At 46.4% G+C, this 23,829-nt stretch overlaps 1 protein-coding gene across 1 annotated transcript in view; it reads left to right on the forward strand.

The window, feature by feature from the left end:
• The window catches only part of hpse2 (heparanase 2), a 333,459-nt gene that overhangs the window by 281,209 nt on the left and 28,421 nt on the right, over nt 1–23,829 (forward strand). Inside the window, exons 10-11 of the mRNA XM_078223121.1 lie at nt 4,446–4,591; nt 16,954–17,100. Of these exons, the coding sequence (XP_078079247.1) occupies nt 4,446–4,591; nt 16,954–17,100 (293 nt within the window). The remainder of the gene's footprint in view (nt 1–4,445; nt 4,592–16,953; nt 17,101–23,829) is intronic.

Raw genomic sequence — 23,829 nt, forward strand, 5'->3', positions numbered from 1 at the left:
ACGGTAGCACAGTGGTTAGCACCGCTGCCTCACAGCTCCAGAGACCCGGGTTCGAATATTGGTTTGGGTCACTGTCTGTGTGGAGTTTCACATTCTCCCTGTGTCTGCGTGGGTTTCCTCCCACAGTCGAAAGATGTGCGAGTTAGAATCATTGACCGTGCTAAATTGCCCCTTAGTGTCCCAGGATGCATAGGTTAGAGGGATTAGCGGGATAATTATGTGAGGTTACGGGGATAAGGCCTGGGTGGGATTGTTATCAGTGCAGACTCTATGGCCTCCTTCTGCACTGTAGGTATTCTATCCAGTCATAGATTTGCTCATCCTTACCTTTCCTGTGCTAATCTATCACTTTTGGAAAAGCGCATTATTATCAAGCCAGTGACTTCCGATGTTACCTGGAGTGACCTTGGCATCAGATTTGCTGTTAAGTGTCACAACTTCAAATCAACCAATCGCCTGTCATGAGAATGAAGGATATCTCAATGTCCCTGATGTTCCAGAACGCCCTCTGAGATCCCAGATCCCTCCAACTCCTTCTTTCAAAAACCTGTTCGCTTTTCAGTATTCATTCAGATATTCCTTTGATCTGCGGTACTACAGACTACCTTCCTAATCGAATACAAATGTCCAGGAGAAACAGAAATTCTTTTTATTGCTAGAGGCTACTGGATGGACACAAATATGTTCTCCTCATCTTTGGATAAGCAGCAGAATAAACATTCTATCAGCAAGTAAATGACAATTCATCACGACTAAAGGTTAAACCACAACATAATTTCACTAGGCTACAGATTTCAAAATGATGCTTCCTAGAATCCAGAAATAACAAAAGAACACAACACTTCACTAACTCTGTTAAAAATACTAAACCTGGGCCAAGTCCACGGCTTTAAATTTGCATGTGAAGTTCACCTAACCACAGAGCTCAAAATTATTCATCTCCGTTTCAACAAGCCCAAAAGAATAGAGGAACTGGCCAATTTATCCCTCGGAATCATTGCGTCTGTTAACCAAGCAATCCATCAAACATAGGCCAGGCTTGCCCGCGGCTGGTCTTCTCTGATCCCACTGCTCTGAATGGAGATTTGGCTAAGCGCCAAGATCTCTGTTCCCGCTGGTAGTAGTGGCGGGACGAACAACATCGGAGCATTCCGGCTACAGTGACCTCTCAGGAAGATAGCCCCAGCCAATCAGCCAGACTCAATTGTTGATAACGGTATAGATAATGGTCACTAATGTCCTTCAGGGAAGGGAATCTGCCGTCTTTACCCAGTCTGGCCTACATGTGACTCCAGAGCCACAACAATGTTGTTCATTCTCAACTGCCCTCTGAAATGGCCTAGTGAACCACTCAATTCCAGGGCAATCAGGGATAGGCAATAAATGCTGCCTTGCCAACAATGCCCATGTCCCACGAATGAATTTTGAAAAAAGATAGCTATCACAGTGTGCTACTGGTGCGATCAACATTAATAGCTTCCCATGGTATTTAGCTAACTGGGGCAATTAGATGAAGCTGCCTAAGTGATGGGATGGGCATAAGGAAGAAATCGAGATACGCAGTGTTTTGCTAGGTGTTCTCTATTAGTTACCATCATTGACCATATGAATCATAGAATCATAGAATCCCTACAGTACAGAAGGAGGCCATTCGGCCCATCGAGTCTATACCGACCACAATCCCACCCAGCACACATTTATCTTGCTAATCCACACACACTAGGGTCAATTTAGCATGGCCAATCAACCTAACCTGCACATCTTTGGACTGTGCGAGGAAACCGGAACACCCGGAGGAAACCCACGCAGACACGGGGAGAATGTGCAAACTCCACACAGACAGTGACCAAGGCCGGAATTGAACCTTGGTCCCTGGCGCTGTGAGGCAGCAGTGCTAACTGCGGTGCCAGCATGCAGCCCCTGCCGATATGGGTCTAGATTACTCCATACGGAGACCTCAGGATATGGACTCCACCTAAAATCAGAGGCACAGAGCCAATTTAAATCAACTGGTCCCAGCTTACGAGGGTGGCACGGTGGCACAGTGGTTAGCACTGCTGTCCAACAGCGCCTGGGACCCGGGTTCGATTCCCAGCTTGGGTCACTGTCTGTGTGGGGTTTGCACATTCTCCCCGTGTCTGCGTGGGTTTCCTCCGGGTGCTCCGGTTTCCTCCCACAGTCCGAAAGACGTGCTGGTGAGGTGCATTGGCCGTGCTAAATTCTCCCTCAGTGTAATCGAAAAGGCTGTGGCGACTAGGGGATTTTCACAGTAACTTCATTGCAGTGTTAATGTAAGCCTACTTGTGACACTAATAAATAAACTTTAAAAAAAATAGATGTTCAAACTAAAGGAACCCCCTCTTACTCATCAAGGCCACTTTCAAAAATGTTGCTTTTTTTTTTACCGCTCTCTACATTGCTTCCCCCTCTCTGCTGTTACTGTCAGCTGTCCAGCCTCAGGGGACACCAGCCAGCATGTAACAACCGACTGACCAATCAGCTCGGGTCCTGAATGCCTTCCTTGTGACTCAGTGCCAGCCCCTGCTGCTTATTGGTCCTTTAGAAGCGTAGGATGTACATCTGCCATCACTGGAAAGAGGGATAGAGGACAAACTTTTAGAAGGACAGAGGAAATAGTGCGAGTTTATAAACTATAACATAGTCCGAGGCAGCCTGTGGGGCTGTGTCGCTAAGTTTTAGTTATTTTACGAATGAAGGGTGAGTGGGAAATTCCTTATGATTCTTATGTTGTCTACTGCAATTGTCCCTGAAGTCACATTAGCCTGTCACTGCAGGGATAAACACTAGAAAGAGATTTGTCTACCCGTGTGCATCATTCTGGCTTTGGATGTCCATTCTTTCCCATTCTGAGGACAGGTGTTTCTGTTACAAGGCAGTTTATAATCATTTACAACAATGGATGAGTAGTCTCTCTTTTTATACCATATTCCAGTTGCCGGTGGTGTTTTATCTGCTGCACTGGATGCATTCTGATGGAGCCTAATTCCATGGACCGATCAAGTCAACCTGACCACTTAGACGGAGTGAATCCAATTAACTCCAGTAGAACACGATGGCACAATCTGTCAGGACACCTTTCCCCTTTCGAATTCCTGCCATCCATCTATCCCAGGGGGACACAATGAGGCTTGACTTGATAAAAGCAAAATACTGCGGATGCTCGAAATCTAAGCTAAAAACAGAAAATGCTGGATAAACTCAGCAGGTCTGGCAGCATCTGTGAAGAGAGAAACAAAGTTAATGGGTGTGGTGAACCATAGATGGTCAGCACTATGGGTACTTGTACATATGTTACTGTTGTCACTGTTGGGGTTAGGGTTGGGCTGTTCTACCTGTTGGTATTGTTCTGTGGTACACTCCAGTTGGCTCCGCCTACCTGTAGGAGTATAAAGGTCACTGCACTGCCTGGTGACCCTTTAGTCTGGGATTGTATTGTTATATAGTATGCTCCATTCTTGTTACTAATAAAAGCCTTTATATCCCGGGCACGATCCAGCCTCCCGAGTGATTTAACCGCGCATCAATGGGTGAAATTTTCCAGCCGTTCCCGCCGGCGGGATTTTCTGGTCCCGCTGCAGTGAACGGAGATTTCGCTGAGCGCCAAATTCTCTGTCCTTGCTGGCAGCGGCGGTGGGGCGAGAACGGCCGGTAAGATCGCGCCTAATGTTTTGGATCTACATGACCCTTCCAGTCACTTAGATCCTAAAGGCTAACTATGTTTCTCTCTCCACAGACACCGACAGACCTGCTGAGTTTATCCGGCATTTTCTGGTTTTATTTGAAGTTTTCTTTGACTGAGGGCAAAGGGACAGATGGATACAGAGGGATAAGGGCCAAATGAGGGCAATTGGGACCAGCTTAGTGGTAAAAACTGGGCGGCATGGACAAGTTGGGCCAAAGGGCCTGTTTCCGTGCTGTAAGCCTCTATGACTCGATGACTGCCTCACATTGAATGATTCTTGATTGTATTGCCAATGGACACAGTTCGGTGTGTCCCCTCTCAGCCCTGCTTGAAATGATCTGAGTGACTAAACTTTGCTAAAACGGGCAGCTAACCGAGCATTGAGGGCTTGGGAGGTGGCTCGGGAATGGGGTGGGGGGGAGAAATGAATATAGACTGTCCTCCCTTGGCATTCTCTGACGGGTTGTGCAGTGTCCTAGAAAGCTTGGAGATGTCCACAATCACTTGCCTCAGAAAGAAGGAAACGGGATAGGGCGGAGGCAAGAAATAAGAGTATAATTTAAGCCCAAGGACTGTACAGCCACTAGGTTTGTGGCTACGAGGCACGTGTGTTGACACATTGACTGCCATCTTGTGTTACTGTCACATTTTAATGCCCTTTTCTCCATCTTCTTCGCCCAGTCCCCAACTGACCTCAGTTCCAAAAATCTACAAAAAACCTCTTTTCTTGACTTCCATGTAGGACTATTGGCTTTCTCTCCTTTACAAACGGCTGGTGGGGGCCAAAGTTCTCACTGTGCAAGTGGCAGGCCTCCAGCGGAAACCTAGGCCCGGGCGAGTGATACGGGACAAGCTGAGGATCTACGCCCACTGCACACATATCCGCAAGTAAGTCTCCTTTGGAGTGTCTCTGCTGGTCATTTATATATAAGAGAAAACACGCATCCAAACGCGATGCCTTTCAACTGTCATGTCGGAATAATATCAAAGGAAGAAAGGGCATGCCAAAGGCAGGACAAAAGGCTGCTACATTACACTGGGGATGAAGTAAATGTATGCCACTGTTGACATCTCGAGACCTCTGTTTGGCAGTCCCCCCCCCCCCAGTTAAATGAGTACTGCCATCAAAGAGCATCAGAGTGTTTTTTCTATCTTGTCAAAGGGACAGAAGTCACTATTGTTCCAGCTTTTCTGAAGGTAATTTTATGACAGGTAAGTGTCCCAGAACTTTCATCAGAGCCAATGACATGAATGAGCATATCAGATGATAAGTGATGTACATTAAAGCTAATGGTTGTTCCTTCTGATGATGTACTTGCTCCGTCTCTCTCTCTCTCTCTGCCCTAATTAATGCTGTCCTTTGCCCTCAGTACTGTGTATCCGTATTAACTCATCCTGCCTGAAAGATTAGAAATTATGGGTCAGGAGAAAAGAAAACAAAATTCCCTTTCTGAACTACAATCGCACGAATCAAGAATTGAGCATGTTTAACGAGAGGAAACGTTTGTTTGGGATCCTTCAGCCTTTGCAAACCGCCTTATTTTCTGAGGAAGTCAGGGCGTTCTCCTAAGATTGTCTAGTCAGGGGCGGAACAGTGGTTAGCACTGCAGCCTCACAGTGCCAGGGACTCGAGTTCGATTCCCGGCTTGGATTAGTTAGTGTCTGTGCGGAGTCTGCACATTCTCCTCGTGTCTGCATGAGTTTCCTCCGGGTGCTCCAGTTTCCTCCCACAGTCTGAAAGACACACTGGTTAGGTGCATTGCTAAATGCTCCCTCAGTGTACCCGTATAGGCGCAGGAGTGTGTCGACTAGGGGATTTTCACAGTAACCTCATTGCAGTGTTAATGTAAGCCTACTTGGGACATTAATGGATAAACTTAAAACTTAAACTTGGTTCTCTGACTTAAAGTCTACTGCGCAATCCTATAATCCAGGCTGGAGTTGTTGGCACAAAATCAATTTCCACAGGGATTGATTAACGGCTGAAAGAGATGGATTGATATCCATTGGCATTAGAACATAAGAAACGGGAGTGAAAATAGGCCACTCACCTCTCCAGGCCATTCTGCCTCTCACCATTCGACGCGATCTTGGCGTCAAATCCACTTTCCAATCTGTTTCCCGTAACCCTCAGCCCTCAGACTGTTCTGGAAGCCATCTTTCTCAGCCGTTAATATATTCAGAGTCTTGGCCTCCACAGCTTTCTAGTTTGGGGGTTGAAATTCCTCCTCATCTCCATCTTAAATGGGAGACCCCTCATTCTGAAACTTTGCCCCCTCGGTCTAAATTCCACCACAAGGGGAATCATCCTCTCAGAAACTTAAAAGTTTCAATAAGACCACCTCTCATTCTTCTAAACTCCAATCAGAATAGTTCCAACCTGCTCAATTTCCAGTAAGCCAACCCCTCCATCCCAGGAATTCAGCCTGGTGACTTGCATTGGAACTGTCTCCAACGCAAGACTCTCTCCTTCCCTAAATACGGACACCAAACTATATGCAGTTCTCTAGGTGTGGCCTAACCAACACCCTGTACAGTTGTGGAAAGACTACCCTCTTTTCATACTCCATTCCCCTTGCAGTTAAAGCCGACATTCCATTTGCCTTCCTAGTTACTTGCTGCTGGCTAACTTATTGTGCTCCAGTTCCTTCTGCAGTGTCTCTCCATTTTTTCATTAAGAAATGTTTTCATGTTTTCATTGGGATATTTCCACTGGGACTAATAGAGCGCTGCAAGATGCTGATGTACGTACGTGCTACGGTTATGGACGGGTAGTGCATAAGATCAGGCCCAAAGTCAAATATCCCTCTTCCAATTAGCATCTAAATCTGAGAGGCATCTTCACAGAGAAGTACAGAACATAAGGAGAGAGGAAAGGTGAAAAGAGAACAACATCAGTGGAAGTTACCACAAGTTGCTCCTGTCCCTTGTAATCAGTGCAAAAACAGGATCAAGAGGATAATTTTCTTCCCTGAGAAATAAGGAATGCAGCGAGCTTGCAAAGAGGTTTAATTTGTATATAAACTCAAACCTGCAAAAATTGGGGATGTGGTTTCTTTAAAAAAATAACTTTGTTCCATAATTTTATTAAGGGTGGCATGGTGGCAGAGTGGTCAGCACTGCTGCCTCACAGCGCCAAGGACCCGGGTTCAATTCCAGCCTTGGGTGACTGTCTGTGTGGACTTTGCACATTCTCCCCATGTCTGGTTTCCTCCAGTGCTCTGGTTTCCTCCCACAGCCCAAAGATGTGCAGGTTAGGGGGCTTTGGTCGTGATAAATTGGCCCTTAGTTTCCAAAGATGTGTAGGTTAGGTGGATTTACCATGATAAATGTGCAGGGTTGCGGGGAATAGGTGGGGGGAGGGCCTGAGTAAGATGCTCTTTCGGACAGTCGGTGCAGACTCGATGGGCTGAATGGCCTCTTTCTGCACTATAGGGATTCGATGATTTGATAGATTTATCAGCACTGAATGTGTGACTTTAAAACTCTGAACCAAAAGATGGAAATTATTGAGATGTTTATTACATATTAGGATGGTGAAACATGAATATTTTGTGAATAATCTCAAGTTTTTCCCATATTTTATTTTAATTTTTCTATTAGTCACACTTTTAGAATTATGAATGCGAGTTGGTTTTTCTTCCATTTCCACGTGCTGAATAGGGTGTCACTATGGGGGACTCTCGAGCAAAAGATAAATAGACTTGCAATGAGAGAGCACTTTACCATAGCATGCAATGTCTCAAAGTACTTTACAAACAGCAGTGCCAACCATTTTATTACCAGTAAGACTTTTGAGTTGATTTGATTTTATTGTCACATGTATTAACGTACAGTGAAAAGTATTGTTTCTTGCGCCCTATACAGTCAAAGCATACTGTTCATAGAGAAGGAAATGAGAGAGTGCAGAATGTAGTGTTACAGTCATAGCTGGAGTGTAGAGAAAGATCAACTTAGTGCGAAGTAAGTCCATTCAAAAATCTGATGGCAGCAGGGAAGAAGCTGTTCTTGAGTCGGTTGGTACGTGATCTCAGACTTTTGTATCTTTTTCCAGATGGAAGAGGGTGGAAGAGAGAATGTCTGTAGTGTGTGGGGTCCTTAATTATGCTGGCTGCTTTTCTGAGGCAGCGGGAGGTGTAGACAGAGTCAGTGGATGGGATGCGTGATGGATTGGGCTACATTCACGACCACTGAACAGCAATGAGATTTGGTCAATGATTTTCTTTGAAGGGAAGAATGTTGTCCTGGACACCTGGAGGAATTTGCAAATATTCTTCAAGAAAGGTTGGGGTACGGAGGGGATTATAAAACAATGGAACAACTGACCAGACAGCCTCCACGTAACTAATTCCCGAGGAGCGTTGGGAAAGGCCATGGCAGCAGCTTGTCTGGCTCACTACACTCTCAGATTATAGAAAGGATATTATTAAACTAGAAAGAGTGCAGAAAAGATTTACTAGGATGCTACCGGGACTTGATGGATTGCGTTGTAAGGAGAGGCTGAATAGACTGGACATTTTTCTCTGGAGCGTAGAAGGCTGAGGGGTGACCTTATAGAGGTCTATAAAATAATGAGGGGCATAGATCAGCTAGATAGTCAATATCTTTTCCCAAAGGTAGGGGAGTCTAAAACTAGAGGGCATAGGTTTAAGGTGAGAGGGAAGAGATACAAAAGGGATCCAGAGGGGCAATCTTTTCACACAGAGGGTGGTGAGTGGCTGGAACAAGCTGCCAGAGGTAGTAGTAGAGGCGGGTACAATTTTGTCTTTTAAAAAGCACTTAGACAGTTACATGGGTAAGATGGGTATAGAGGGATATGGGCCAAACGCGGGCAATTGGGACTAGCTTAGGGGTTTAAAAAAAAGGGCGGCATGGACAAATTGGGCCGAAGGGCCTTTTCCCATGCTGTAAACCTCAATGACTCTATGACTCTAGCTATGGAGAGTGTGGAAGATATGATGATTAGGAGGGGGAATGTCTCAGTAAAATAAGGGAATCACACCTCAGCCAAAAAGATTGGAAACAGGCTGAACAATTATGTAAACACATACCAAACAGAAAATAAGAAGAAGTTTGCTTTTGCTGTAATTGCATGCAGTCTATTCCAACATGAGAACCCTGGTATCCATCGCATGTTATTGAGGGCCTGAGGCCTTTTGAAGTCTGGTAATGTTCAGTAGTAATTGTCAAGGTTCAGCTGTACCATTCAACACCTTGTAGGAAATGGCTACTGTTAAAAAAATAAATATAGGACAATATAATCACTAAAAAGACAAGGCACAGAGTTTTTTAAAAAAATGCTTATTTAGAAAAGTAAGTGTTCATTTTTGGATCACACACTGGTTATTGAGTGTTAATGCCATCCTCTTTATGCACTGAAGTTAATAACACACAGACAGACAAGGATAAGAAAAATGTCAGTCAACTCTTCGCATCAGTTAGCCCGTTGGTTCACTCAGAGAGATTGAACTTGCCGTTCTGTAGTGCTTTCCACATCCACAGGAAGTCTTCATACGCTTCACAGCCTTCGGACTATTGTTGAATTGTGGGCTAACACAGCAACTAATTTTCACGTCGCGAGGTTCCAGAAATTGTGACATTATTTCATTTATTAGTGCCACACGTAAGCTTATATTAACACTGCAATGAAGTTACTGTGAAAATCCCCTAGTCGCCACACTCCTGTTCGGGTACACTGAGGGAGAATTTAGCACGGCCAATCCACCTAACCATTCGCCGAGAACACAGACTATTTAAATAAATCAGTTCAAGGGCCCTCTCTGAGCAAAATAAATCCAAGAATCCTCGTTAGTTTCAAAAAAAGACAGTGTACGTTAAATAAACAATAAATTTGTGACTGGTTTGCCAGAAGATGTGGTGCTTTGGGGAGGATTAGTGTGCACTGCACGGACCATTTTCAATCTGCCATCCAAAGGCATTTCAATCATTCAGTCCAAACCAGTCCCAAATTGAAAAAACAAATCCTCACACAGAACAGCCACTAAGAGCTAGGTGTTGCTGTGTGAAATTGCAGTAAAGTCCGACATGAGTTTGCCTCCTGGGCAACAAATTGACAATGTCTGAGAGAGGAGGTCATTAAATGAGAAACATGAATAACTGGAGTGAATGTTTTGCTTGGATCTCAGATTTCAGATGCATTAAAAGGTTTCTTTGCTTGGAATTGCAGAGATGATTTAACTCTTCAATCCCATGCTATTTTATAACTTCGTAGCACAGAGGACGTGGTGGCACAGTGGATAGCTCTGCTGCCTCACAGCACCAGAGAGCAGGGTTCAATTCCAGCCACTGTCTGTGTGAAGTTTGCACATTCTCCCCATGTCTGTATGAGATTTAATTTGATTTATTATTGTCACATGTATTAGTATACAATAAAAAGTATTGTATCTTGCACGCTATACATAAGAACATAAGAAATAGGAGCAGGAGTAGACCATCTAGCCCCTCAAGCCTGCTCCGCCATTCAATAAGATCATGGCTGATCTGATAGTGGGTTCAGTTCCGCTTACCCGCCCGCTCCCCATAACCCTTAATTCCCTAAATGGTTAAAAATCTATCTATCTGTGACTTAAACACATTTAACGAGGTAGCCTCTACTGCTTCATTGGGCAGAGAATTCCAAAGATTCATTACCCTCGGAGAGAAGAAGTTCCTCCCCAACTCTGTTCTAAATTGACTCCCCCGTATTTTGAGGCTATGCCCCCTAGTTCTTGTTTCCATTGTAAGCGGAAATAACCTCGCTGCTTCTACCCTGTCTAGCCCCTTCATTATCTTATATGTCTCTATAAGATCTCCCCTCAACCTTCTAAACTCCAATGAGTACAGGCCCAGTCTACTCAATCTCTCCTCATAAGCCAACCCCCTCATCTCCGGAATCAACCTGGTGAACCTTCTCTGTACCCCCTCCAAAGCTAATATATTCTTTCTTAAATAAGGGGACCAAAATTGTACACAGTACTCTAGGTGCGGCCTCACCAGTACCCTGTACAGTTGCAGCATGACCTCCCTGCTTTTATACTCCATCCCTCTCACGATAAAGGCCAACATTCCATTTGCCTTCTTGATCACCTGCTGCACCTGCAAACTGGGTTTTTGTGATTCATGCACAAGGACCCCCAGGTCCCTCTGCACAGTAGCATGTTGTAATTTTTCACCGTTTAAATAATAGTCCATTTTACTATTATTGCTTCCAAAGTGGCTAACCTCACACTTATCAACGTTATACTCCATCTGCCAGATCCTTGCCCACTCACTTAGCCTATCCAAATCTCTCTGCAGACTCTCTATGTCCTCCACGCAATTTGCTTTCCTACTCATCTTTGTGTCATCCGCAAACTTTGTTACCCTACACTCGGTCCCCTCCTCCAGATCGTCTATGTATTTGGTAAATAGTTGAGGCCCCAGCACCGATCCCTGCGGCACGCCACTAGTCACTGATTGCCAACCGGAAAAGCACCCATTTATTCCGACTCTCTGCTTTCTGTTAGATAGCCAATCCTCAATCCACGCTAACACTTTACCCCCAACTCCGTGTACCTTTATCTTATGCAGCAACCCTTTGTGAGGCACCTTATCGAATGCCTTCTGGAAATCTTAATACACCACATCCACCGGTTCCCCTCTATCAACCGCACTCGTTATATCCTCAAAGAATTCCAGTAAATTAGTCAAACATGACTTTCCCTTCATGAATCCATGCTGCGTCTGCTTGATTGAACCATTCTTTTCCAGGTGTCCTGCTATTTCTTCCTTAATGATAGATTCCAGCATTTTCCCAACTACGGATGTTAAGCTAACCGGCCTGTAGTTACCTGCCTTTTGTCTACCTCCTTTTTTAAACAGTGGCGTTACATTAGCTGTTTTCCAATCAGCTGGCACCTCCCCAGAGTCCAGTGAATTTTGATAAATTACAAAGGGATTACAGACAAAGCATACTGTACATAGGGAAGGAAGGGAGAGTGCAGAATGTAGGGTTGTGGTCATAGTTCTGGTTTCCTCCTACAGTCCAAAGATGTGCAGGTTAGGTTGATTGGTCATGTTAAATTGCCCCTTAGTTTCCCAAGATATGTATAGGTCAGAGAGATTAGCGGGGTAAATACGTGTGGTTACGAGGATAGGGCTACAGGGATAGGGCCTGGGTAAGAGTCAGTGCAGACTTGAGGGGCCAAGTGGCCTCTTTCTGCATTCTGATTCTATGATACAGCATGTGGGGGGGAGGAGGGGTTATGGTTCTATGACACAGTGGCGGGGGGGGGTTGGGGGGGGGTGCGGTTCAATGTCCTCTGAAGTATATTCAAGTCATCTGTGCTGTTGGGCACAAGTCAAAATGGAGAATTAAGACCAAGCATATGTTTATATATATGGTCCTCCAGAACTTCTCACCAACTCTGCCAAGACCCTCAACAGTTGAGAGACAGTTGATGGGTATAGATAGAGTGAATGCAAGCAGGCTTTTTCCGCTGAGGCTCGGGGAGAAAAAAACCAGAGGGCATGGGTTAAGGGTGAAAGGAGAAAAGTTTAAAGGGAATATTAGGGGGGGCTTCTTCACGCAGAGAGTGGTGGGAGTGTGGAATGAGCTGCCAGATAAAGTGGTAAATGCGGGGTCACTTTTAACATTTAAGAAAAACTTGGACGGGTTCATGGATGAGAGGGGTGTGGAGGGATATGGTCCAAGTGCAGGTCAGTGGGACTAGGCATAAAATGGTTCGGCACAGACAAGAAGGGCCAAAAGGCCTGTTTCTGAGCTGTAATTTTCTATGGTTCTATGGACCCCAGTAAAACCCACTTTAAAACAAGCTTCTCATTTTAAGCACACATACTTTTTAAAAATATTCATTCATGGGACATGGGCGTTGCTGGCTGGCCAGCATTTATTGCCCATCCCTAGTTGCCCTTGGAAGACAGTTGAGAGTCAACCACATTGCTGTAGCCAGACCAGGTAAGGATGGCAGATTTCCTTCCCTAAAGGGCATTAGTGAACCAGATGGGTTTTTCCGACAATGGTTTCATGGTCATCAGTAGATTCTTAATTCCAGATATATTTTATTGAAATCAAATTCCACCATCTGCTGTGGTGGGATTTGAACTGGGATCCCATTAGCTGAGTTTCTGGATTAGTAGTCTAGCGACATTACCACTAGGCCATCGGCTCCCCACTAAATACTCCTGCTGACTATTCCAAAAAGAGGCAAAAAATGTCATTTCACAATTCTTTGTTTCAAACTAAAGACTCAACATATGATCCGATTGATTATTGCCCAGTGATGTTCCACAGATCACCTTCCCTGCTTCCCCCTTCAACCATTCCACCAAAATCCATTCGAATTTGCCCTCTCACAGAAATAAACTAAATTATGTAGCCATGCGGCCCTGTCACTCTGTTACTAATCCAGGCAACTTGAGTTAAAACCTCTTGATTGCAGTTTGAGAAATTGAATTGAATTCAAAAAGATTTGGAGATTAAAAGCCGCTGGCATTGACAATGATGATGTCACACTATCAGAAAAATCTGTTTCACTAGCGCCCAGATGGAAACCTGCCAACCTGACTCATTCTGACCGATTTGTGACTCCGCTCCCCCAACAATGTGATTGATTCTAAAGTACCTTCTGAAGTGGCCGATTGCAGTTGCTTCATCATCTTCTCAGGGCAAGCAGCAATGGGCATTAGATGCCAGCCTCACCAGCAATGCCCACATCCCAAGAATTTAAAAAAACTTCCAAATTCAATCATTCTAAAGGGTGCAACAATCAGATTACTTCCATTTAATGGGAGCTGTGTGTAGATAGGAGCAAGAGTGGGGCCATTCAGCCCATCAACCCTGCTCTGATATTCAATTAGATCATAGAGTCATAGAGGTATATAGCACTGAAAAAGGCCTTTGGCCCAACATGTCTGTGCCAATCTAAGACAAACAACCCAACTATTCTAAACCCATTTTCAAGCACTTGGTCCATAGACTTGTATACCTTGGCTTTGCAACTGCACGTCTAAATACTTTAAAAATGTTATGAGGGTCTCTGCCTTCACATCCTTCCAGGCAGTGAGTTCCAGATTTGGGTGAACAGCTTTTTCCTCACATCCCCTCTCAATCTCCTGCCCCTTACCTTAAATCTATGCCCCCTGGTTATTGATCCCCCCACCAAGGGGAAAAGTTTCTTCCTGTCTACTCTATGTATGCCCCTCATAATTTTATACATCTCAATCAGGTTCCCCCTCAGTCTCCTCTGCTCCAAGGGAAAGAACCCCAATCTATCCAATCTCTCATAACTAAAACTCTCCAGCCCAGGCAATATCCTGGTAAATCTCCTCTGCACTCTTTCCAGTGTTATCACATCCCTCCTATGATGTGAATTCCAGAACTGCACACAACACTCAGCTGTGACCTAACCAACATTTTATACAGTTTCAGCATGACCTCCCTGCCCTTAAACTATCCCTTGGCTAATAAACACAAGTAAACCAAATGCCTTCTTAACCAATTCACCCACCTGTCCTACTTAAGGGATGGGTGTACATGCACACCAAGGTCCCTCTGATCATCAGTGCTTCCCAGGGTCTTGCCGTTCGTCATGTATTTCCTTGTCCTGTTTATCCTGCCCAAGTGCATCATCTCACACTCATCCGGATGGAATCACAGCTGATCATCTAATACAACCCCACATTCCTGTGCTAGCTCCATATCTGTTGATCTCATTCGTATCCAAGAATCTATCGATTTCTGTCTTGGACATGTTCAAAGATTGAATTTCCACAGTCCACTGATGACACTGTCAATGAAAAGGCATGAGATCAGATCACTCACAAGGCTTCAGAATGAGGGAACATACATTAAACAGCTCAGCGTCACTCTCTACATGTGGGAGAGAATTTATAAAAAATCAAATCCAGAATGACTCTGAGAGCTTGATTGATCAAGGTGCTCACAGCAAATAACGCCTTCCAGTGAAAGGAAACACTCAGATCACAAAGGTCCAACATTCAATTCTGATCTCAGCAGAGTCAAGTGATCTCAGCCATGCCAGCAACTGGCCAGTGCTTCTGGGCTGGGGAGTGGGTGAGAAAATCAGCAATGGTTCTTGTTCTTAACTTTTGCTCTTAAAGCAATGGCGTAGTGGTTTTGTCACTGGACTAGCAAAGATCCAGAGCAAGATCTAGGGACCCAGGTTTAAGTCCCATCACAATGAAACTTGAATGCAATTTAAATATCTTGAATTAAAATTCTACTGATGATCATGAAACCATTGTTGGAAAAGCCCATCTGGTTCACTAATACCCTTTAGGGAAGGAAATCTGCCATCCTTACCTGGTCTGGCTTACATGCGACTCCAGAGCCACAGCAATGTGGTTGACACTCAAATGCCCTCAGGGAGGGGTAATAAATTCTGGCCCAGCCAGAAATGAATATTGAAAATTTGCTTCATAATATCAATAAATGCAACCTTAAAGAGCTGGCTCACACTGGAACACTTGTTGCCTTTCAGTTCCTCACCCAATAAATCATTCAACCGTAGTTACTCCTGCTGTGAAGTGTGTGTGTGTGTTGGCAGTGTGTGAAAACAGGATCAAATGCTGTGGTAGTGTCCCCTCCCATGGTTGAACAGCATCAACACTCACCACCTGGATGCAAGATTACAGGTTGATCTCTTCGGTGAGCAATTGAAAGACAATTCTGTGTGGTCAGCTCTTTAAGGAGAGCTGGAGAGATAGAAAGACTGCCATTTATTGAGCTTACTTATCTAAATTACTTTTGAATTTGGATAGACAAAGGGTCCCAGAAACGTAAGTGGCCAGTTCATTGGTGATGCACTATCAATCGAGCAAAGACTAGTTTGTATGCAAGAATAAATAGGCTTTTATTCGCAAAAGACTTGGAGCACACCCATGCCGATGAACTGGTCCAGAGACTGAGGCAGGGGGGTGGGGAGCAGTCACCTTTATACCTGGACCAGGGGGGGAGGAGTCTCAGGCAGGGCCGGGCAGGGGCATGCCCAGGCATGTCACACACACACAGGCAATAAGCTTAACAATGGTTTCCCACAATTGGTTTTGGCGGTGTCGGTTAAAAGATAAATGCTGGCTTTGATGTTGGGAAATTTCCTTGCACTTTTTCAAATCAGGAAATGAGAGCTTTAGTATTCACCTGGAAGCAGATTAGACCATAAGACATAGGAGCAGAATTAGGCCACTCGGCCCATCGAGTCTGCTCTGCCATTCAATCATGGCTGATATTTTTCTCATCCTCATTCCCCTGCCTTTTCCCCATAACCCCTGATCCCCTTATTAATCGAGATTCAATAGTAACTTTCAAAGTGGAATTGGCTACAGATGTATATCTATAGTATTATACTGGTCAACTCCAGTGGATAGATATTTAAATATATTTTTACCCCATTCTTAAAGTAACAAAGCCAATGCTCAGAGCAGACCGGGTAAACCCAAATCCACTCCCGGCTTGCTCCAAAAACCAAATTCAAAATCCAATTCATGGTCCCCACAAGAGAAACAAACAAGGTCCAAGCTGTAAAGGTAAGATAATCCATGTTGGGATTGATCCAACGCTTGATCTTAGCCAAAAGGCCGAAAACCCCCACACATACAAACACCTTTGTCCAGCATGACCCTAACAATAGGTTTTACCCTTCCAGCCACAGAACCATTAAACTGAACCCACTTAAAACTATAACTTATTCCTAATGTTTAGCAATATGAATATAAATCCCTTAAAACTACTTTTGTTTTCCTAATAGACCAGAAGATCCCGTTGGCGGGATGGGCCGGAAATGTTGGGCAAAGAGTGCAAAATCCAGGCCAACACTTCTATATAGTAAAACTCTCAAGATTGAAAGTTCCAAAGGCAAGAGAATCTTATAGGGCTGAGTTGGATATAAAATGGAATAGAAAAGGCTACTCTTGAACACTATTTCAAGATAGGCCAAGACTAACAGACAAAAGTGCACGGATACAGAGGTGATTGTAGATGGGAAACACTGAAAGATATGAATATCGGCGGTAGCTTTCCCAGTAGGAGAGTGAGAGAAAAACTCAGGTTATTCAGAAAATAGTTAAATGCTGTGATGAGGAAAATAAAAACAGTCCCATGGAAGGAGACCTGTGATTTCCATTAATGAGATTTATTTTGTGATAATGAAAAAATAGTTTCAGTTCAACTTGAGCCACTGAAGAGCACACATTTTGCAGCAACTAATTCTCCTGTCTCACTCCTTTTCCAGTCACAATTATCTACGGGGATCCATCACCATTTACATCATCAATCTCCATAGATCAAGAAAGAAAATAAAGCTGGCTGGAACGCTGAGGGACAAGACAGTTCACCAGTACCTCTTCCAACCGTATGGAGCTCACGGGTTACAGGCAAAGTAGGTACAGACGCATCACCAACAACCAGATACAGCTCAGGCTGGGAACCACATTGATTAGTCAATTAGGCCTTTCCCACAAATCTTGGTACTTGCCTAACAAGCAACTTGCATTCATATAATGCCTTTAATGTAGAAAACATTCAAAGGTACTTTGCAGCAAGGAAATAAAATGTAGGAAAAAGTAATTAATGAATAAGCTTAAAGATAAATTTACAAATAAAATAAATGATGTTAGGCGACTAAAAATGCCAATGAGGTGGATTTTGAGAATATCACTGCGAGACGTGAAGAGGTTTAAGAAGAAAGAACCATAGAGTAGGGAGGCAAGATGATTGGAGGCCCTGTCACCAATGGTAACCAGATCAGAATGAGAAGACTGAAAAGTGTGTGAGAGAAATTAAGGCTGAAGGAGGTGGCAAGGTGGGGAAGAGGGAGAAAGCTTTGGGGAGAAGGGAGAAAATGTTAAATTCGATGCACTGAGGCAACAGGCAGATGTACTGAGGACATCGAGTTAGTACAAGTGAATAGTAACACAGAGATGGGCCTTTGAAACACAATGGATTCATTTTGACTTTGTACAACAATATAAAGTGGGGGGGTGTAATAAGTCTTCAGAGGCAGAAGCCCCTTCAGCAAAATCCCTTGATTTACAATTCCAACAGCAGTACGCAGAGTGCTATCAGTCAGCAGTCTATCTTCGGGAGTGCCAGAGGAACTGACACTCCCAGTTAAATTCAAGGAAAAGACTCCCTGATTGGCCCATCGATTGACCCCTTAATCAGGGAGTTCATATTCCAATAGGCCAACCTCAATGGCCTGATTGAAGTCATCACAGCGGATAGGAACAGACATGACATCAATGACAAGATAAACAGGATGGGAGAGACTTGTGAGTTGCCCAATCAGATGTAGACATGTGGATGGAAGTGAAAGGTTCAAAGTCCCTTTCGGAAGCATTGATGTCAAGGCCAACATTTATTAACATTTACAGCAGAAAATACAGGACAAGTTCTGAAGAAGAGTCACATAGGCTCAAAACATTAACTATGTTTCTCTCTCCACCAATGCTACCAGACCTGCAGAGTTTTTCCAGCATTTTCTGTTTTTATTTCAGACCTCCAGCATCCGCAGTATTTTGCTTTTACTGATTAACATTTATTTTAGTTAGTCTTGAGAAGGTGGTGATGAGCCATCTTCTGTAATTGTTGCAGACCATATGGTGTAGGTACACCCAGGGTGCCATTAGGGAGGGAGTTGCAGGATTTTGACCCAACGACGGTGAAGGAAGGGAGGTTCAGTTCCAAGTCAGGATGGTGTGCATCTTGGTGGGAAACTTGCAGGTGGTGGTGTTGCCATGGATATTCAGCCCCCTGCCCTTCTTGGAGGTAGAGGTCATGGGTTTGGAAAGTGCTATCGATGAAGCATTGGCAAGTTGCTGTGGTGCATCTTTAAGTGGCACACATTGCTGTGCCATTGTACACTGGGAGCACAGGGAGTGGATGTTTATGGATGGGGTCCTAATCAAGATGGCTGCTTTGTCCTGGATGGTGTAGAGCTTCTTGAGTGTTGTGCACCCATCCACGCAAGTGGAGAATTTTCCATCACACTCCTGACTTGTGCCTTGTAGATGGTGGACAGGTTCTGAGGCATCAGGAGGTGAGGTATTTATATGACTGGTACAATTAAGTTTCTGGTCAATGGTAACCCTCAGGATGTCGATCAGATTTGACAATGGGAATGCTGTTGAACGTCAAGTGGAGTTGGTTTAGACTTTCTTTTGCGGAAGATTGCATTGTGTGGCACAAATGTTACCTGACCCTGTGACAGTGACAGAATGGCATTGTCTATCTAAATCAGGATGGCATGTGACTTGGGAACCTGCAGGCGATGGAGTTCCCATGACCTTTTGCCCTTCTCAGTGGTAGGAGGTTCAGTCTGGAACTGCTCGCAGAGTGAGTCGATGGTGGAGGAATTCCGTGGATGGGGTCCTGACTAAAGAGACTGCTTTATCCTGAATGAGCAAGGTGTATAGGAAGCAATTGGTCGCTGAGGGAACTGTACCGTGTTGCTGGATGAAGGGACTAAGATGGGCCAAATCGTTTTCCACGGTTACTTGGTGTTTATATTTATCACTTTCTAATTCAGAATGTCTCAGGCCGGGCTCCTGGCTGCAACGTCCTGTCATCCTAACTGAGGGAGTCAGGAGCTGGGACAGGGGACTGGACAGTTTCTCTGTCTGTGAGGATAACTGATAGGGGAGTGAGAGTGAGGGTGAAAACATGTCATAGTTATAGAGTCATAGAGGTTTACAGCGTGGAAACAGGCCCTTCGGCCCAACTTGTCCATGCTGCCCTTTTTTTTTAACCACTAAGCTAGTCCCAATTGCCCACGTTTGGCCCATATCCCTCTATACCCATTCTGCATTTGGACAGTTACACATGTAACTATCTAAATGCTTTTTAAAAGACAAAATAGTACCTGCCTCTACTACTGCCTCTGGCAGCTTGTTCCAGACACTCACCACCCTCTGTGTGAACAAATTGCCCCTCTGGACACTTTTGTATCTCTCCCCTGTCAATTCTGAAATTCCCCTGACCGTGAATCTTAGTAGATTTTAGTAATCAGCGTGGTATACAGAAAGACATTTAAATAAAAAGTTTAAAACGCAACTCTCAGAATATGAGATGCAAACTGGACTATTCAATCCAATAGAAGCAGGAACAGCTGCCCTTGGCTTTTCCACAGCTCTGCTCTATACAGTCCTCCTGTAGGGCAGGGAACATTAAAGCGTCCCGAACCTGTCCTGTTCGCGGGAAGAAATAATTCCGAACGGTTGACTATTTCCATGAAAAGAGAGACTTGGCCTCTCGTTCTGGAAGGGAAGGAGGGAGCGGGCTGGGGGAGAGGGGGCTGGGGGAGAGGGGGCTGGAGGGAGAGGGGGCTTGGGGAGAGGGGGCTGGAGGGGAGAGGGAGCTGGGGGGAGAGGAGGCTGGAGGGAGAGGGGGCTGGGGGAGAGGGGGCTGGAGGGAGAGGGGGCTGGGGGAGAGGGAGCTGGGGGAGAGGGGGCTGGGGGAGAGGGGGCTGGGGGAGAGGGAGCTGGGGGAGAGGGGGCTGGAGGGAGAGGGGGCTGGGGGAGAGGGGGCTGGGGGAGAGGGGGCTGGGGGAGAGGGGGCTGGAGGGAGAGGGGGCTGGGGGAGAGGGGGCTGGGGGAGAGGGGGCTGGGGGAGAGGGGGCTGGGGGAGAGGGGGCTGGAGGGAGAGGGGGCTGGAGGGAGAGGGGGCTGGGGGAGCGGGAGCTGGGGGAGAGGGGGCTGGGGGAGAGGGGGCTGGGGGAGAGGGGGCTGGGGGAGAGGGGGCTGGGGGGAGAGGGGGCTGGGGGAAGAGGGAGCTGGGGGAGAGGGGGCTGGGGGAGAGGGGGCTGGGGGAGAGGGGGCTGGGGGAGAGGGGGCTGGAGGGAGAGGGGGCTGGGGGAGCGGGAGCTGGGGGAGAGGGGGCTGGGGGAGAGGGGGCTGGGGGAGAGGGGGCTGGGGGAGAGGGGGCTGGGGGAGAGGGGGCTGGGGGGAGAGGGGGCTGGGGGAAGAGGGAGCTGGGGGAGAGGGAGCTGGGGGAGAGGGGGCTGGGGGGAGAGGGGGCTGGGGGGAGAGGGGGCTGGGAGAGACGGGGCTGCTGCGGTCGGGATTAAACAAGTTTAATTGTATCCTCTTGCTTCGGGCCAGACAAAAATTATTCTTCACTTTTCTGCCAGGAAATGTTGACAACAACAAACGCTGAACAGGAACGCAGAATCACACGTGCAGACCAAACTGGGGCTGGTGGCAAAATCTTGTTTACTGCCACTCCAGACTGTATTCACAAGCGAAGGGTGTGCGTGAGGACACAGTGTCTCTCTCCCTGCAACATCTCTCCTGCGCAAGATTGAGCTAGTGTTCACTCCTCACTACACCAATAGCTACAAGGTCGTGTTTCGCAAATGCTCGGGTTGCCAAATTATGAGGGCAACTCATTCTGCTGCAGTTTCAAGTGTAGACTTACCAGAAAGACCTGCATTTTAATAGCGCCTATCATGACCGCAGGACGCCCCAAACATTTTATGGCCAATGAAATATTGTTGAAGTGTGGTCACGGCTGTATTGTGGGAGACACAGCAGCCACACTGCAAATGACAAGCTCTTACAGTTTTATTCATTCATGGGACATGGGCATCGCTGGCTGGTCAGCATTTATTGCCCATCCCTAATTGCCCGAGGGCAGTTGAGTTGGTTGGACAGCAACCACATTGCTGTGGCTCTGGAGTCACATGTAGGCCAGACCGGGTAAGGATGGCAGATTTCCTTCCCTAAAGGACATTAGTGAACCAGATGGGCTTTTCCGACAATCGACAATGGTTTCATGGTCATCAGTAGATTCTTAATTCCAGATATTTTTTATTGAATTCAAATTCCGCCACCTGCCGTGGTGGGATTCGAACCCGGGTCCCCAGAACATTAGCTGAGGTTCTGGATTAACAGTCTGATGCGCTACTCAAACACGAGGCCTGAAGCTCGGTAAATGAAAGGCTTTTATTTACTGTAATGAAGCAGCCAGTAATTATATACACTATCCCAGACTGAAGGGGTCCCGGCCAGAGCAGGGACTCTTATACCTCTCCCAGGAGGCGGAGCCCGACTGGGATGTGCCGCAACACTACAGTACAGAGGTGTAACAACCCCACCCTAACCCCAACAGCAACAATAGCACAACCCAACAGTAACATATGTACATCCCTGTAGTACTGGCCAGACCCTGGCTCAGTACTATCCAGTGGGAACCAACGATGGTTCACCACACAGTCTAGCGATAAGACCACTGTGCCATCGCCTCCTGCAGCACCTCATTCCAGTGGTGTTGCTGGGGGGCTAAACGTCAGACAAGGGCTGTGCTCGGATTCTGAATTGTGTTGGTCAGATCAGGCTTGGGTTCCAATTTGGCCTTTGTGCCATTTGCACTAAAAAGGGTTCAGAGAAGAGGAGGAAAACCGCACACCGTCTCGGAGAATAAAACTGAGGGAAAGAGAAGAGATAGACATCAAACGGCTTTTGTTCCGGTGATGTGCCAGACTGTGAGGCAGCTGGAATAAGTCGGCCGGATTTGTCGGGTAGGTTAGGGGCGCCTCGGGGGTCTTTGTGCAGCTCATTGCCAGAATCCCAGCAGACCAAGGCTGCTCAAAAATTGACAGACTGATTAAAAGTACGTTTTCCACGCTTACCAGATATTTCCCCACCATCAATCCGAGAGGCTTTGAAGAGGCATTGCCTGAGCTTCAGAGCTGACCACAAGTGCAGCCTTCAAATCTGAGCAGCATAGCTTCATGTAAATTGTTAACTTGGAAATAAATTCTCATTTGACTTTCCCATCACACATCAGTAGAATGGGCTACTGACCTAGTGCCAGGATTCTGCTGCTAATTGATCCTCACCTGGCCAAATAATTCCTATCTCCTAGTTGTGGGGATGTAGGTCAGTCAGATTCTCACCTGGTACCTATGAACGTTACTGAGGCAGACAGAGAGAGAGAGAGAAACTGGAGAGATAGAAGGAGAGAGGCATAAGACTGGGTAAGGGGCAAGGGGAGGTGGGAGGGAGGTGGGAGGGAGCATGCAGTGCCCATCCCCTTATGTCTGCCACGGTATTTTACCAGGTCTGGGGAAGATGGAGGACGACCCAGAGGCCAATTGAGCCACTTAAGTGGTCAAGTAAGGTCCTCTCAACCCCCCTCGGCTGGCATGTTACCAGCAGTGGGTGGCCCTTCCACCATGTGTGGACACTGCCTGGTGAACACTGACAATTTCCCCATGGGCACAGCATCACGAGGGAAGGGTCTTCCTAATCAGGCACACTGTGGCCCATAGAGGGGCCCCCAATGATAGTGACCACCCTAGCGGCAACCCCGCCAGCTGCCTCACCAACACCCCCACCCCCACCATCAGCCCCTTACCGGGGCCTGCCTGATCAATCCTGGCAATCCCAGACTCCTCTTCCCTGGTTGGCAGGGCGATCTGTTCCCATGAGCCTCTCTGCCGGGCACACACTCAGCAGCGGCCACTGCGCCTGTTGGCACTGCTGAGACTGAAGAGCTGTGCCAGCCCTCTGGTTGGCTGGCAGCTCTCTTGAGGACAGATGCCCATCTGTTGAAGGAACAGGAGCCCCGACTGCAACTCAAATGCATCTTGGATGTCCTACAAACGGTCAAGGCGAGATTGCCCCTGACTTGCGGGTCCAACGATATGGCAGCAACATTTCAGCCAAAGTGTGCAGACATTAGAGGCAGTGGTCCTAATTTTACCAGCACGGCCGCGAGGCTCGCGGAACGGCATTCTCCGTTCTCCGTTGACCTGGGCACGATCTTACGAGCCTGGCGTGCCGGTAAAGTTCCGACCAGAGACACTCACAGAAAAGGAGAGAGATGATGGCAAATCATAGAATCATAGAATCCCTACAGAGCAGAAAGAGGCCATTCGGCCCATTGAGCCGCACCAACAACATTCCCACCCAGGCCCTATCCCCGTAATCCCACATATTTATCCTGCTAATCCCCCTGACATTAAGGGGCAATTTAGCATGGCCAGTCAACCCAACCTGCACATCTTTGGACTGTGGGAGGAAACCGGGGCACCCGGAGGAAACCCACGCAGACATGAGGAGAATGTGCAAACTCCACACAGACGGCCATCCGAGGCCGGAATCGAACC

This window comes from Mustelus asterias, chromosome 11, assembly GCF_964213995.1.
Source record: "Mustelus asterias chromosome 11, sMusAst1.hap1.1, whole genome shotgun sequence".
NCBI classification, from domain to species: domain Eukaryota; kingdom Metazoa; phylum Chordata; class Chondrichthyes; order Carcharhiniformes; family Triakidae; genus Mustelus; species Mustelus asterias.